The 18,606-nt window shown below is 31.7% G+C and overlaps 1 protein-coding gene across 1 annotated transcript in view; it reads left to right on the plus strand.

Moving 5' to 3' along the window:
- The window catches only part of LOC132753625 (cell division cycle protein 16 homolog), a 28,415-nt gene that overhangs the window by 2,534 nt on the left and 7,275 nt on the right, over positions 1 to 18,606 (plus strand). Inside the window, exons 2-12 of the mRNA XM_060744119.1 lie at positions 6,542 to 6,596; positions 7,123 to 7,220; positions 7,975 to 8,013; positions 8,708 to 8,845; positions 9,701 to 9,860; positions 10,935 to 11,029; positions 11,417 to 11,550; positions 12,028 to 12,107; positions 14,333 to 14,382; positions 15,308 to 15,378; positions 15,774 to 15,899. Coding sequence (XP_060600102.1) covers positions 6,542 to 6,596; positions 7,123 to 7,220; positions 7,975 to 8,013; positions 8,708 to 8,845; positions 9,701 to 9,860; positions 10,935 to 11,029; positions 11,417 to 11,550; positions 12,028 to 12,107; positions 14,333 to 14,382; positions 15,308 to 15,378; positions 15,774 to 15,899 — 1,046 coding nt within the window. The remainder of the gene's footprint in view (positions 1 to 6,541; positions 6,597 to 7,122; positions 7,221 to 7,974; positions 8,014 to 8,707; positions 8,846 to 9,700; positions 9,861 to 10,934; positions 11,030 to 11,416; positions 11,551 to 12,027; positions 12,108 to 14,332; positions 14,383 to 15,307; positions 15,379 to 15,773; positions 15,900 to 18,606) is intronic.

The raw sequence follows: 18,606 nt of genomic DNA on the forward strand, positions 1-18,606 counted from the left end.
TTTTCTAAAGGTTAAGACTGAATAATTTCAGTGCCTTGAACGTTGTATGGAAATGGTTTGTGTTAACATTGAAAAGTTTTAAGGGCTTTGAACTTAAAATGAAAAAAAAAATTAATGCACCATCTGAAATTTTGGCTGCATGCGGGGGCATCCGTGGCATGATGACACATTTCTAGTTTCATTATTTGATGAAAAATAGTGAAACAGACTTTCAGTTAAAAAATCTATTGAAAATATTTTATTTTAATGATGTTATTAACAAAAATGTAATTATTGAGTTACTAGCCTTTGTTCTAAACAACCCGTTATGTGTTTAGCATTACCGAAATCAGCGGTGAAGTTTAAATTATGTATATAATTAGTAGATAGTAGATTAGATAACTCTAGTAGAGCTCTATTTTATAGACATATTTCTGTTTTTAAGTTTCAACCATATCTAAATATTATCAATGTTGAACGGTTTTGTAAAGATCTCACTACGCTAAGAGTATCATCTCATAGATTGCACATAGACTCAGGTAGATGGACTAAACCAAATAGTACAACTTTAAATGATAGAAAATGTTTTTCATGTAATGTCTTAGAAGACTAGTACCATTTCATATTAGAATGCAATGTATATAATGATTTAAGAAAAAGTCTGATACCGCCATATTAGCATGTTATATATCTGCACGTGATTGTCGTGCATAACAATTTTCTAAATAAAATCGTATTTTTAAAAAGCTATGATCGGACTATGATGGAAAAATAAAATATTCTGTAATATGAGTTAAAGATAATTATAAATTTTGTACATGTTTATGTTTTATGAAGAAAAAATATTCAACTTCAATCGGAAGTTTATGATTTTCTATTATAAATTTGAATACAGATATATAATTCGACTGCTCTAAAAATGTTCCATAAAAATTGTATGATGTATCAGGCAGTAAAATTGGAAATTTGAAAGTTTGTGTCTTTCTTTTATTGAACAGTTTAACTATATATTAACAAATCACTAACATATGTTATGGGGACTCTTTATTATAATATTTTTATATTTTAGTCATTTACTTAAATGTTTAATACGAAATAAACAGATGGTTCATTATAATCTACATACAATATATGTCAACTGTACCTCCTGTCTTAATTACTTCACACCTTACTTAATACAGTAATACACAGCATGTCATATCGTACAAGTTACAACATTTCATAATTGAAATTTGTCAGTAAAAAGTGTTCCTTTTTTTCATCAAATAAATATATACCAGTCATTCCATAAATTTATGCTGTTTACAGATATGAAATTTAAAATGATTTTAAATCGATCAACATAAAATCATGACTTAACAACTTTTTCAATAAGTAGAATATGTAGTTAAGTATCCGGGACATCAAAACATTGCATACATTTTTGGAACAACTGATATGCAATTTGGTAATAATAATATCAAAGCACCTTGTCTCATATACCGAAATGTTTTCTACGGCCACCCCTATAAATTAGTTAAAACCGGTCTTTTGACAATTTATTTAATATAAAATTATATTTTTACCAGCTTACTAGATCTGAAATATGTATAATATAGAACTAATAAAAAAGTATTTTGATATATATAGGGATGGTCGCTATATGTCATTTTATATTAAACTGTAATGTATTTTTGTCATAATGGAGACAAGCAGCTTTATTTTCATGCAAAATAATTATGTCTAATTATGTTGTTTGGATACTCTAAAGTTTCCATGCGCCGATGTATATATTAAAGGATTGCGGTTAACGAGTATGTTAATTATGTCAACTAACACCTCCATTGTTCGAGCACGTGTATGCTTGCTCCTTATTAGTAAAGGTGTTATGATGAATGGCTACCGCTACGTCTTTTTATTTTAATCAAATCATAATCATTGGATTTAAATTAAATTCTGTGATAATTTCCAATCAACTATTTAAATAGTGATCTAAATTAGGCGGATAGCTTCAAACACAGTTTTGTTTAATCTTGTATTTTTAAAATCATTAAGAAACATCAAAGAGATGATACGCTGCAATGTTATCTGACTAAACATTGTAAATAAGCGATATGAATTCAAAGTTTAAAACTCACTCAAATACCTTTTTCATAGACTTCTGAAATTCATGCAAATATTTTAGGGGTTATTCTCATCTTTGAAATGAAATCTGATTTGATTTCGGTAATGCAACACATTAATAACAAGGGAAGTAATCATGATATAATATACATATCCGTCTATAACATCATCATTTTTTATAATTAAATATTATTTTCCTATGTTTATGGTTCAGTTTGAATGATTTTATATTAATTAATTAAACAAGATCTATGAAAATGTTTAGTTTAACTTTTACAAGCCGATTTCGGTATGGTAACATATATTTCGGTTCGTGACAAATCAGGGAAGTATTCTTGAAATATAGGTATTTGTTTCTAATTTCATAATTATTAATTATTTCGAACTGATTTTTTGCATGAATGTCAAACTAAACCTATTGTAATAGATTATAATGAAAAAATATAATAGAACGCTTAATTGCGATTTTACAAGTCGATTTCGGTATTGTAACATATATTTCGGTTCGTGACAAATCAGGGAATAATCTTGATATTTAGTTATTTGTTTCTAATATAATTATTAACATGAATGTCAAACTAAACATATTGTAATAGATTCTAATGAAAAAAAAATATAATAGAACGCTTAATTGTGATTTTACAAGTCGATTTCGGTATTGTAACATATATTTCGGTTCGTGACAAATCAGGGAATAATCTTGATATTTAGTTATTTGTTTCTAATATCATTATTAATGATTATTTCGAACTGATTTTTTGCATGAAAGTCAAACTTAACCTATTGTAATATATAATAATGAAAAAAATATAATAAAACGCTTAATTGTGATTTTATAAGTTGATTTCGGTAATGAAAAGTTGATTTCGGTAACTTTACCGAAATCAAGTTGATTTCGGTATCGTAACGTACCGCAATTGATGTTATTTAACTGCGACCAAACGCTATTTTTTCTCAACGTCTTGAGATGACAAAGATTGATATTCATACTTTATTTACTGTAGCCAACAAGGCGATTAAATTCTAAAAAGTAAACAACGAAGACAATTGCTGTTTCTTGCTTAAAGTCATAAAATAACATGCATTTTCGACTTCCATCTATTGGCTAGCCAATACAGTGTGTTCTTGCTAGTCGTACGTGACTCACGTATGGCTAGAACTTTTGGCTAGCCAGTACGGGCCCGTATGGCTAGCCACTTCCTAAAAAAAAATCCACTATCTACAGGTCTAGGGTTTCATAAATTATATAGACACCTTTTGGGGACAGGTACTCATACCCTAAGGAAGGGGAATTTTGCGTTGTTTTAAGGCAAAATTTGGAAAATCACGTTATTAATATTATGTAGTAAGTGTATTTTTCAGGGACGTCATCTGGAGCCAAAACGGCCTTCCAGATAATGAAATATCCGAATCCAACATCCGGATGTTCGGATCGTTGTTATATTTTTAGATGTCTGATATGACGTAACCATTTTTTTGCAACATTTTTCAAATGTAGTATTTCGTTTTTCTTCCTTTTTAATTAAATGTTACATATCAAAAGTTTTTCTCTTATTGATTTTATTTCTGTTATCAATAAATATACCATTTCAAAAATACACGCGCTATTACGTTGATAAGAAGTTTCTCCTGCTGTCAAAATACAAGCGCCCCGGCGCTAAGATCAACATGCAAGACAAAATCCAAGCGCCCCGGTGATCCGTAAACGGAAAAACAAGCGCCCCGGCACCGGGGCGCTTAATTGGCCTGGGGAAGGCCCTGATGTTAACATGCATACAATTTACTCACGATGGCCTTTGACAGGCATGTAGCCGGCTTTTCAAAAGAATCTGCCAATCTTTGATGTTTACCATTATTTAGCCCTGGCTGTTTGATTTGAATCATCAAAGGAGTTGCCAAAACTTATATGAATTACACACATTTTTAAGTGTTCCTAAGTGAAAAAAAAACTGTGTAAAAAATTGTTTTTAAAACAATGCACATGTTTGATTAATACTAAAAGAGAAAGTTATTCAATTTCAATTAAAGCTGTGATAATTAACATATTATTATTCGTAAGTGCAATTCTTGATTTGATTATTTTATTTCTGCAGATTTTTCATTGTCTCAAAATAAGGAGTCGACGGGTCGGTAAGCCAAAATATATATAAAAATGATAGCCTAAATAAATATTTAAATTTGGACACAAAAAATGTAACATCGTTGTGATGACAATCGCACGGGACTTAGAATATTCATCATGAATCTTACAAAAGTTAAATTTGATTAATAACATTCGTAATTATTATAGTAATTATTGATTTTTTGTTCTGATGTGTATTGTCAAACTAGGGTACAATATACAATATGGTGTCAACACCATGTCTATGATTATCTTAACGCATGTATTTATCACATTTTCTCAATATTCTAAAATATTTTATACGAACATCCGGATCAGAAAATCGGCTTCGGACACCGAATGGTGATCCGAACGTTCGGATATCCGGACTCCTAATGACATCCCTAGTATTTTTTTAACACATTTACTCATTACAAAGTTATTTTCAATAGTTAGTAATTTTCCTACCATTGAAATCAATAGCTAGTATATATTTTTAATGCAGACTAACAAATAAAACAAATTATATTAAGTTGATTTATTTTAGAATTTGGAGGGGATTTTTTTCTGAGATAGGGGAAAAATACATATGATTTTCATCATTTTGAGAGGGGAATGGTACACATATTTGGCGTCAAAAATGACCAAATGAGTGCCCTGTTTATGGATAGTCATAGTCTAGAGATTTATAGATATTAAAGTTTTAAATCTATATGTTTTTAGTTCTGTACATGTTGTACAATATTATTATGTGATTAAAGTCTATATGCCTGTAACAGCCCATAATTGGAAATAAAGTTAATTTTTAGCTCGACTATTCGATAAGAATAAGTAGAGCTATTGTAGTCACCCGAGCGTCGGCGTAACCACTTACGTTAAAGTTTTTGTAATAGTTCAAATATTTTCAAAGTCCATTGACATATGGCTTTGAAACTTTGCACACTTGTTCACCATCATTACCGCAACCTGTAAACAGGAGGAGGTAACTCTATCAAGCATTTTTTTTACTAACAAGTACTAAGAATAGTCGAGCGTTGCTGTCCTACCGACAGCTCTTGTATTCTATGAGGTATGTTAAACCATATGAAGGTGGCGCGATAGCCCAGTTGGTATTAAGACCACTGGCTGTCACTCTTGAGGTCCCAGGTTCGATCCTGGGTAAGGCCATCCTTAAAAAAAAGTTTGTTTGCAGTAATGCGACCGACTCACAAAATTTGACCCTACTCAAAATTTTTTTTCATGGTCTGGATAAAAAATTATTTTCTTTGAATCAGAAAATTATGCCTTGTGCTTTGTTTTCATTCTTTTAAAGGTTAATAGAAGAAATAAAATGTAGGTCTTACTAAATTAGAATTCAGTTATCAATTTATTAATTGTTACCAGATTATCAAAGCATATATTGTCCAGCATTTTGAAATTCCATGTTTATTTGGGAGTACAGTTCAAAAAAAAAAATCAACCTACCTACCCACCTTGAAAATTCTGGGTCGGGTTACTGCAAACAAACATTTTTTTTAAAGATGGCCTAACACCCTTGGTATTTTTCAGAGACACTTCCAGTGTTTCCCACCTAAAAAGAGGTGTTTTGGTAAGAAATCCAGCTAATCCTTGCATGTATCAGTGCTATAAACTAGTCATGTAACAGAAACAACTTCCAGGGGTCATTTCAATAAGAGCTAGGGACTGGTTCCCTTGTATCTTATAGCTGTCTCTGTAATGACTAGTCTAGAGTCCTGTCTACCCTCTACGTCCTGCGAGGGGTTTGACATTAATTAATTGATTAATCATAATAATGGAAGAGTGATCTATAGATGTTTCATCTTTGATGATGACTGAAACTTGTGTAAAAAGTGAAAAAAGTCATCAAATCGCTCCGAATCTTACCAAACTGTTGCATTTAATCATATTATCAGTAACCTTATAAAATCTATTTAACCTGCAGTTACATTACATTACAAATCTGTGTATAGTGGTGACATAATATATTGATTGATTTTGACTATACAAATCTGTGACACACTGACAATAAAGTACTAATTATATTCAAAATAACACTTTTTTCAAGATCAGGTTTAAAAAAATCCCAAATGCATAATATTTTCTTGACAAATCCTACTTGCACCTCTTACATACAAATGATGGACTGATACTAGGTTGAAGGAAAATCTATACCTTTGTTCACATTTGGTCTGAATACAGCTCTTCCTTTTGTGTTAATGTTATTGGTACATTTTCTTAATTTAATGAAATACTTTACTAAACATACATGTTTATATGATGTTTTGAACAATTTTTCATTCAAGCATAGCCGTATAACAGTTTTGACATGTATAAACATCTAAATCTTGTTGGTTTCAGCACCACTATGATTCTGCAGCATTTTGGGCGGACAAATTGGTATCATTGTCAAATGGTAATATTTCTCTCTAATCATAAAACTGCTAAATTTTTGAATGCAAATATTTCCTTAAATTATAAAAAAAAAAAAAAAAAAAAAACATTTGTGTAGGAAAAGAAGATGATATACTCTTAAGCACTAAATATCTAATATCAAATTGTTAATCTTTCAATCTAATCAAAACCAATACTCATTTTTTAAGGAAAGTTTAATAAGTACTGACTGAATTATAGTAAACACCTTTCATGCTTTAAATCTTTAAAGGGAGATAAAGTTGTATGTCATGCAGTTCAGCTAGCTTTCAGTCAGTGCCTGGACCATCAAATGATCAGATGTTCGGAACTTTTTTTCCAATTATTCTTCAGTCACCAATTTTACTGTTTAGTTTATGTTGAATCCCAAGAAAAAAAGTTTCTTTTAAGTCTGTCATATACATTTCTTTTGTACTTAAAAATAGTAATTTTTTAAATAGTTTTCTAAAAGAAAAATTAATAAAGCATAAATTGGTAATAAAGTTTACTTAAAAATGGTATACATGTAGGTGCAGTGGAGGATGTGTATTGGTATGCCCAGACCTTGTACAGTACTGGCCAGTATCACAGAGCTGCAAAATGTATTCTAAATAGAAAATTGCACAAAGTAAGTGAAAACTGTATTTATTTTATGCTAGTTAATGAAATAAGGGTTTTATCTGTCATTCTGTGAAATAAAATCCATATAGATCACAGTATATCTCTCATATTGTGACAGATAAAGCTTTGCCCAACTTTTGTTATGTCAGGATAGATAGTAATACAAAAATTATTTTTTATGATTGTGTAAAATTGATATGAGAATTGATTGTTGAATTTTTTTTTATCCAGCATATTTCTTGATTTGATATGATTACTTTACTTAAATTGTAAAAAGTTGCACCACAGTGTTGACAATAATCTTAAATTAGATTCATCATTGTTTTCCCTCATGAGAATGGTATAGATATCATCACATTGAGAAAATATTTTATCCACATTTTCACTTGTAATATGATTGTGTAAAAATATTGCTGTTTTCTCAGATATTTATGGGAAATAGTGTACAGGTATATCATGATCAACAAACAAAATATGCTCTGTTTATTACTTTTATTTATACTTGACTATTCATTTTAGCTCACCTGGTGCCCTGCGGAGCTAAAGTTTGGCAAAGTGTTTATTTTGTTTTTTGTTTCGCCTGAAGCCTGCTATATTGATACTGTCTGATGATGTAAGATATGAAAATATGGACATTGTTATATAATATATATGTACTGTTTATGCCTTTGGAATGAAAATTTAATATTTCTATCTTCTATCACTGTAAATGATATATGTATATAAAAAACATATCAATATTATATGTGTATATTTTATAGAACAATATGTGCTGTAGATATTTAGCAGCTAAATGCCATGTAAGTATTGAACTTGTTTTCACATATATCATATAATATCGTCATAAATAAAACAGTATGTGTCTGTCTCAATTCTGTCCATTTTCGGGAAAAGTATATGAGTATTTGGGTATTTTTGGAATATTTGTGTCATAACCACGACAGATATTATTTCTTGATAAATAACAATTATAATAGCTGGACTATAATGTAGTATTTTTAAATCATTCTAAATATAGTTTGTAGTTATAATAAATACAAACCATGTTTTTAACATTATGTGCAAATTTCTTGTCTAAATAGGAGACTTTGTTTTTTTTCAAAGAGCTAACTATATCTAGCATTATGATTTTGTAAAAATATTTTGGCATGCCAAAGCTAAATAAATGTACTGAGATATTTTTGTTGGTCAGAATCTCACTTCATAGAGGGGTGATATTACCCATACACAAAAAGGACACCTAAATGCACAGTACACTAAGTTCGGTTTATCTAGCATTAGATATCGGGAAGATACATGAAGTTGGGTATGTTAAATAGTTGGATATGTTATATAGTTGGGAGAGGCAATTTGGAATTGATTGTAGATAAATCAAAATTTATTAGAAATCTCATTAAATTTAATTGAATTTGATTAAACAATTTAATAATGACTTACTTCTGGTATACTATTTTATATCAATGTTATTATAATTATTGTCGTTGTTTATTACAGTATGAATGTAAGGAGTATCAGGAAGCCCTGGCTATATTAGATTTTGTTGAACCTTGTTCTATACAGCCTATCAACAAGAAAATGTCATTCAATGTCAACCAGAGTATATCAGAACCAGATACTTCAACTAACAAAAATGTATGTATAATCTATGTTGATTTTCTTTTATCATATTGATATGTGAAGAGTATAAGAATTGTATTGCTGGTATAGATCTAAATATCTGGCTTGAAGTAACTGTTTGAGGCTGGAACTGGGCTCTGTTGAGTTTCAGCTGAACAGTTTTCCTAGAGGGAAATATTTCCATCTATGGTCTTTAAACATATTTATTTAAGCTTGATTACCAAACAAGTTCTTGCAACTTATATTAATCACTTTTTAGTCCGTTTCCAGGAACCAGCCAGTACTGGTGTCATATAAAGAAACATGGTCATGGCCCAAGTAGGGCTTGAACCCATGATCTCTCGGTTGAGAGGCAGACACCTTAACCACTAGGCGCCGCTTCCCATCTATGGTCAGGCAGCCAGCAGCATTTTACATATTAACACAGATCTAAAAGGAATATAACTGTTTAATTTAAATTTTCTTGAGAGATTAACAGTAAATGTTTATACCGGGGTACTCAATATACAATGTATTATAATATAAATAACACAGTATGAGATTTGTGAATAAAATTATTATCCCAAGGAAAATACTGTTACCTTAGACGTTTTTACGAGGGATGATATTTTTTCTGTTGGTCACCAACCTTTGTGTTATTTATTTTATTACCTCAAACAAATACTTCATTGGGATACTATTTTTATAGGTTTTTTTACAGATTTTTACTATGAACAAGTACTGTTACAAATTTGTTAGTCATGTTGACAGTGGTACACTTGAATTAACAGTAAGAATATCTGCTATTGGCCTATTGGAAATTAACATTACTGAAATAGTGAGGGGTAATAATAATTCATAACACTCATTTGTTCATTTTTCATTATATAGATGGAGTGTTCTATGAATGTGTTACGAGGTCAGATATATGAGGCAATGGATAACAGGACACTAGCTATGGAATGTTTCAAAGAAGCACTGCGGCAGGACGTGTATTGTTATGAAGCCTTCGACCTTCTCGTAAACCACCATATGTTATCTTCACAAGAAGGTATGATGATGGTACAGTTATGTAAACTTAGTAAATTTGGTAGACACCTGTAACTGTGGTTGACACCTGTCTGCTGTCACTACTCTTTAATTGGTTCATTTTGAATTTAAATTCAGCCAATCATAGACTGGTTTTTAAAACAGTTTCTTAACTTACTTGAAATTACTGTATTGTGTTTTCATTTTCTGACCTTTTCACTTCCAGATAAAATCGGTAGTTCTATTATAAAGTGAAATTTCAATATGATTTTATTTTTATGTTCATTGTTGATTTTGCTAATTTTTTGTAACTCTTATCGTCAATGATGACTTAATTACTCTTTTAATTTATTCATAAGTTCTGATTTTCAAAGGAAAATCCTGCAGTAACACTAAAGTTGGTATACTAATTTTAACATGCAAATGAAGACTGTATTATTAGCTTGTGTAAGCTCTACATCACAGTGGTAAAATCAATTGTAACCATGTGGATCACAGCAAATGTGAGATATTCTTGTGCGAACAAACTTTTACCATTTTAGTTTCATTGGTACATTAGCCCTGTTGTTTACAATTAAAGAATTCACCTCATAAATGTGATTGAATTTGTATAAAACATCCATAATATAATGTGAAAATATACCATTAAATTCGGACTGCTACTTAAAAATGTTTTGGGGATTTTTCTGACCCAAAGGCGGAGTTTCTCATGCAAATAGAAATTGTACTGCCGATTTTGCCACAATGCTGTTGTAGAATTTATGGCCAATAAAACTCATTTTGGTTGTCTGGACACCAAAATAAGAACGGGAGTTGATATCAAACATATTTTATGAACGAAATGAAGCAATTTCTTTTTTTATGAAATTTATTTTATGTAGTTTTAAGAGTAAGATCAGTTAAAGATAGAGAGTCTTAGTCATAACCATCACATTGTCATTATGTCTGTCAGTGTAAACAAAACAAAATATACCTTGCAGCCCCCTTGACCCCCAGCAAAGTTTACAACTTTCACCTATGTATACAACATTGTACTACAAAGAATAAATATGAAAATTTGCATATATTACAATATTGTTAAATTAATATATTGTAGAGAGAGAGTTGATAGACAGTCTACCATTTAGCCTACAGTGTCCCAGCGAGGAGGAGGAACTTGTTAAATTTCTGTATGAAAATAAACTGAAAAAGGTATGTCCAAAAAATGGTTGATTTCTTGCTCTTCTTGTATTTGTCCTGTATCAGTCCACCCATGTCTTCTTGTGGTAACCCTAGCAATGACATCTTCATTATATGTGCAACAAACTTTTTCATAATTAGATTCAGCATAATCACTGGGCAAGAACTTTGAAAATTAAAATGTGATCTTTACCCAGATTTGGCATTCACCTTCAATGTCATGCTTTCAAAGTTCTGGACATTTCACATTTATAATAACTTTGTTTTGTTTTAACAAATTTGATACAGAAATACTAAATTTTTACAAACTCATTTTGTAAATTATTTTTAAGAATTTCAAATATTTAGGTATATCATTATTTCAGAATGACAATAATGATATATTTGAATCTGTTTCAGTATGACAGGCCACAAGAAGCTAAAGTACCTGAAAGTTTAGAAGTGCTCAGTGATAATTTAGATATTATATGTAACTTGGCAGAGAGACATTACTACAACTGTGATTTTAGAGAATGTTATAAATTAACTACCAAGTAAGTGATTTATTGTTCTTAAAATATGCTATATGGTTAACAAGCAGTTGGATTTAATGTTAAAGTGTATAAACTGTATCTGATGAAAAAAAAAATTTCGAAATGTTTGTATGAAATAAAAATGGAAATAAATTGTCTTAAAGTGTGTGGCGCATGCACAAAGTCATTGCTAAATGGATAAAATCCTACTTAAAATAGCCAAATAATATTTTATTCCAGAACATTTTATTCCGTTTACGTACATTATTCATGTGTGTTAAATAACAGAGACGTTCTATGTAACAACTTTTTCGGGAATCAACCATTTAATAAAGGAACCAATATAATTATGTTATCGTAGCTCGTGTTTGAACGTAACCTTTTGCATAAGCAGAACTTGGGTATTTATTTTAGTTTCACTAAACTTTCTTTGCTACACATTTTTGTAAGTTTAAACGTAGAGTTACACTCACTTATGTTCATTTTGTCTATTTTTAGAATATTGAATACAGATCCATACAACAGTACATGTTTACCACTTCATATAGCCGTGATGGTTGAATTAAAGAAATCTAATAGTATGTATACATCTATTATTGTATCTACATGATTCTATTAAGTTCAGTATTAAGGAATTTTACAGTAATATTTTTTCAGACAAATTCTGTGTGTCACTTTCTGTTTTACAGCCAGAGGCAATAAGAGTCTTTTCTTGAGTCAAAAATATGATCATTTCTATTTCATTTGACAGACTCTACTCTGTTTATCTGACATGTATACAGTCTAACTTGCCCATGCGACCACGTGTATTAAGCGACTTTTGTCTTAAACGACCACTTTAAATTCCCCCCGATCATTTTCTCTCTATATCTTTAATGTATTAAGCGACTTTTGCTCAACGCGACCAGCGACCGCTAATTAGTCACCTAATTGACATCAATCTTTTCATTAAACGACCACTTTTACCTGTCAAGTAATTGTGTTTTTAGAGAACGCCACCTCGTTATGTCACAAGTGTCAACAATCAAAACACAACAATAAACGTGTGAAAAACTATTTCCCATACCGTTTTAGCGTATGCAAATGAAGTTAAGTATACGCGTGACGTGTATTATCCAATAATATCGGATAAACAATGCAACGCTCCGCCCATACTGAGATGGTGTATACGCTTCGCTTGTTGACATTTAGACTGCATTGAATTGACCTTGAACTTGATCAGCCATTAAATTAATCGTAACAAATAGATGTAGTTTGTTTATTTCAAATGAAAAAAAATGCACAACAGGAAACATCTTCACTAATAGGGTTTTTGTGTTGGAGACAAGGAAAAACAACGGAGTAGTTAAAAAATTCTGGAAAAAATGTCAAACATGTACGTAATGGATCTTGAAACTGTTTTGTCAATAAATATCAGAAAGTTATTTTTTACATTTGCATCCATTTAGATTATCGGAGCGTACTTTTTTCAACATTTATATAAAAATGAAGTTGAAAAACAATCCCACCGAATAAAAAAGATGTCATTTATAAATTTTGACTTTATTATCATGCTGACTGTCTTAAGAGACCGTTTCATTAAGCGACCGTTTTGGGTGATTCCCTTGCGCGGTCGCTTAATACACGTTTGACTGTATATATGTATATATAAATAACAATCTGAGTTATATCTGAAAAGTTTAAGCAATGAAGTAACTATTTTGATTTCATCATAAAATTTTGGTATGCTTACATGGAGCAGTTGTATAATGTTATCTATTAGTATATACAGTCAAACGTGTATTAAGCGACCGGGCAAGGGAAACACCAAAAACGGTCCCTTAATGAAACGGTCTCTTAAGACAGTCAGCATGATATAAAAGTCAAAATTTATAGATGACATCTTTTTTATTCGATGGGATTGTTTTTCAACTTCATTTTTACATAAATGTTGAATAATAAGTACGCTCCGATAATCTAAACGGATGCAAATGTAAAAATAACGTTCTGATATTTATTGACAAAACAGTTTTGATCCATTACGTACATGTTTGACATTTTTTCCAGAATTTTTTAACTTCTCCGTTGTTTTTCCTTGTCTCCAACACGAAAACCCTATTAGTGAAGATGTTTTCTGTTGTGCTTTTTTTCATTTGAAATAAACAAACTACATCTATTTGTTACGATTAATTTAATGGCTAATCAAGTTCAAGGTCAATTCAATGCAGTCTAAATGTCAACAAGCGAAGCGTATACACCATCTCAGTATGGGCGGAGCGTTGCATTGTTTATCCGATATTATTGGATAATACACGTCACGCGTATACTTAACTTCATTTGCAAACGCTAAAACGGTATGGGAAATAGAGTTTTTCACACGTTTATTGTTGTGTTTTGATTGCTGACACTTGTGACATAACGAGGTGGCGTTCTCTTAAAACACAATTACTTGACAGGTAAAAGTGGTCGTTTAATGAAAAGATTGATGTCAATTAGGTGACTAATTAGCGGTCGCTGGTCGCGTTGAGCAAAAGTCGCTTAATACATTAAAGATATAGAGAGAAAATGATCGGGGGGAATTTAAAGTGGTCGTTTAAGACAAAAGTCGCTTAATACACGTGGTCGCATGGGCAAGTTAGACTGTACTTGTATATTGTATGTTTGTCGAGAAGTTTTGTCGGTCAGATGTCTGGATATGACCAGACATTGTTAAAGTGCCCTTACCATTAATCCTTGCACATCTAAATAGAAAAGATGATTATTTATTAGTATTTCTTGAGTTAAGAATTATTTTATTTTCATTTCATTGTTTTCTCTCTTACAGGTTTATTTTATCTTGCCCATAAATTAGTTGATCTGTACCCTAACAAGCCAGTAAGTATTTCTTTTCATTTCAAACGCTTATTCATAAAGGAATTCAACTTGAATTATGTTTATACACCTTCATTTGTTAGTGTTAGTCTTGTTTCAGACATCTAATTATTTTTAAGAGGGGAGGCCAGTCAGCAAGAATACTTGCAAGGTTGGCTTTTCTATCTTAATGTGTACTTTTGTCTGAAATAAAACATGAAGCAGCATCTGTTGTCTCCATATAACTGTTATAATAAATTTACTGGCTTAGTTTAATAAAGAACATCAGATTTGTAATCCAACAGTCACTGGTTTGATCCTTGGGCAGGAAAAAAATTGTCATGACAATTGAACTCTGACATTGAGTCTAATTGTCATCTGCCTCTTATTGCTTACTCAAATAATTGTCAGTCGCTTGTAGGGAAATTGGTTATAACTGGTTAGTTATCCAGGAAATCCAGTAAGGTTGTTAAATTGGCTTAAAAAACAGGCTTTCAAACAAGATACAATAATAGAGTGAACCTTTAGACAATAATTTTGATCTCTTTTGGCTGGGTTGTTTAAGTTTGGTACTTTGAATAACTTTTTCTCACCTTTTCCGGGTTGAGTCCCTGCAGTGATTAAGTTCTTTTATTGAAGCAAGTGTACAAAAAAACACAGTTTTCCCTTGGCAGTTAAAAATCCGCACACCTACATGTACCATCAAAATCACCATGTTTTTTATTCCATTTCCAATATTAGATCAAAAGCTACTTGGTGTTAACAAGTTAAGTAAAATGAAAAAATGAAAATAGAAAGAAGTTAACAAGTTAAGTAAAATGAAAAAAAAAAAGAAAAAGAAAGATATGAAAAATATCAAAATAACCTTGAATTTTGTTTCAAACAGTTATATATAAAGTGGAGTGAAACAATCAGAAAAAATGTACCAGTTTCTATGATATTTTTGCAGGTTTCATGGTTTGCTGTAGGTTGTTACTATTTCCTTATAGACCAGAAAGAGGCCGCACGTAGATATCTCAGGTAAAATACATGAGGCACACTTTCGCAGACTTTTTTGTTAAGGTCCAATCCAAAGGTATTCATTTCAAACTTGGTATACTTTCCATCATCAAAATGTGATGCCATATCAAAAGGGGAGAAAATAAAAGAATTTATGATGCCCCATAACCCAGAGGGGCGCATAAATATAAGCTGAATAACTTTTCATCTCATTGAAGCTAAAATGAATATATCTAAACTATTATGCAAAAAACATTGTTGGAGGACTTTGATGTATTACTTGTATTTTTCTCTGATGGATTTACTAGAACAAATCAAACTGGGTGAGTTGAGTGTTTGTGATCCTAGCATACTCTTTAAAAAATCCTATAATATGAATACACAACTGTTCAAAAGTATGAAACATTTTATTGCAGTAAAGCTACCACATTAGAAAGAACATATGGACCTGCCTGGTTGGCATTTGGCCACTCCTTCGCTACTGGTAATGAACATGATCAAGCCATGGCAGCATACTTTACAGCAGCTCAACTCATGAAAGGGTATGTTCATGTCTTTATTGACTTATTTGCCTTCATCCCTTATAATTCACTATGCTTTGAATTTGAAACCGTAGTATGTTCTTTGTATAAGGGGAAGAAATTTATATGAATTAATTGACATAAGTATAGAGCCAGGTCCCTGCAGTCTGACCAGGTTCTATACTGTTAGCTGACCATCTTCAATTTTTCATCTAGATATTCCCAAATTTGACAATGGGCAGTTCCAAAAGTGGAATCTGTACTAGTACATTTATGAAGTTCAGCAGGTCAATAGTTAATGATGCCTTGTTAACTGTGTAGACATAGTTAAGTTTCATTGGATTTAGATTTGTGGTAATTATTGTTTGCTCTTCACTATGGAGATTTAGTTATAGGCACTCTTTTCTACATTATTTGTTGGCGATTTCAAGAGATTCATGTTAATTAACATTCTACAAAACAAAAAATATAGTTGTGTATATGTAATAAATTCAGGGGCCCTTGTTAGGTAACTGCGTGCCTGTAATTTTCTAAATTTCTTCTGGACTAAAAAAACACGGACACTTGGGGTGTGGAGCTCAAAGCACCTTTAAAATCAAAATAAAATGTATATTTTTGAAATCCAAGCACATGTACTGATCATATATATCAAAAAACTTAATATAAGCCGTTTCGAAAAAATTTCATATTTCAACATCTATAATAATACACAAGATAAAAATGTTCGCTGGAAAAAATCTGCACACCTACCATCAACATCACCATGTATTTTATTCCATTTCCAATATTTTTACATAATCCTTTGGTCCATCGACAAAGAAGATATAATTCTTTGCGACGATGGTCAATTTTAAACTTCAGCGTCAATACGAGGGTTGTCCAAAAAATTTGTGCACTGCAGTTATTGTCGTGAGAGTTATTGATAGAAAAACATTAATTATATATCACTTGAAGGGGAGATATATCTCAAATAAGAAAACAAAAGAAAAAAACCTGTAACTGGCATGTCGTGTAGTTACCTTGGTAACGTAATATCGGCGCACAACAAAAAATTGGGTTTGTTCATTACTTTGATGCATCAAGGTATTCTTTTAACACTATATATTAACGTTAAAATTCAGAGGAAAGTGTGTGTACGTATTCCTAACGTCACTAGAAAATATGAAGTCATTTGCCTTATTGTAACAGCCGTTAACAAACATTTATATGTTGTCGTCAATACTGTAATTACGTGAAAAGGTAAGTCGCTAAACGTCTGGAAATACGAACGATCATTAAATTTGGTGCAAATATTGGTAAAACACCAACAGATACCTACAAAGAACTTAAAAGGGCAAGCGGGACAAGTTCAGTGTCACGAAGGCTGGTTTTTAAATGGCACAAATGCTCTGTAGAAGAAAGAGAGAGAGTCGGTAGACGATGACAACCGCAGACATCTGTCCGTAATGCCGGCGCATCAAAAATATTCCTGCACTGGTGGAATATGCTACATGTACGTTGCATAAAAACAATAAAAACTACACAATACTTTGCATCAATCATTCCACTGTCGACAGTAAAACAAATTATAACATAAAAAGCAAATACCACTTTATAAGCAACACACAATAAATACAATGACAGTAATGAACTTACCCAATTTTTGTCGTGCGCCGGTATTACGTTACTAAGGTAACTCAATGACCATTCTTTTACACGACACGCCGGTTACTCGGCTTTTTCTTTTGTTTTCTTATTTGAGACAGATTTCTCCTTCAAGTGATATATAATTCATTTGTTTTTATTAATAACTCTCACGACAATAACTGCAGTGCACGAATTTTTTGGACAACCCTCGTATAAACAAGGCAACAGGTAAATTAAACATAAAGATTATCGCTGTTTTACTCCATTTACAAAATTTTTCGACAAATTCAAATGTGGCTTACCAGCTTTGCCGTGTGTAAATACGCCCTGCTTTGAATTATGGGAACCAACATAGTACTGAATGGCTCCGCCTATAGCTGACTGGTTCTCATCTACAAAGCGCAGTTCATGGTCCTTCGGGAAATTGAAATAAAACAAATGTTGTTTACTTGAACAATTTCTTAGATGTTGAAGAAAAATCATTTTATTGGCCGGGTTGCACTGGTGCAAATCCGGGTTATAGTATGGTGAATGTTGGGCGGCGGGCGGGCGTCCAGGCTGCGGGCGGGCGGGGAAAAAAACTTTCGTAACAGTTTTCTCAGCAACTACTTATCACAGCCTCTTGATATTTGGCATACAGCATTGACACATGGTCCCATACTGTGGGATTTGATTTCAGGTCTGTCACTCATCCACTTCCTGTTTATCCTCTTAGTTAAATTAGTTAGATTTTTCGACATTAATGGTCAATGCTAGGAAATTTTCGTAACAGTTTTCTCAGCAACTACTTATCACAGCCTCTTGATATTTGGCATACAGCATTGACACATTGTCCCATACCGTGGGATTTGATTTCAGGTCTGTTGCTCATCCACTTCCTGTTTATTCCACTTAGTTAAATTAGTTAGATTTTTTGACATTAATGGTCAATGGTAGGAAATTTTCGTAACAGTTTTCTCAGCAACTACTTATCACAGCCTCTTGATATTTGGCATACAGCATTGACACATGGTCCCATACTGTGGGATTTGATTTCAGGTCTGTCGCTCATTCCACTTCCTGTTTTTCCACTTAGTTAAATTAGTTAGATTTTTCGACATTA

This window comes from Ruditapes philippinarum, unplaced genomic scaffold (assembly GCF_026571515.1).
Source record: "Ruditapes philippinarum isolate M1 unplaced genomic scaffold, ASM2657151v2 ctg1336_1_1_1_1, whole genome shotgun sequence".
In the NCBI taxonomy this organism is placed as follows: domain Eukaryota; kingdom Metazoa; phylum Mollusca; class Bivalvia; order Venerida; family Veneridae; genus Ruditapes; species Ruditapes philippinarum.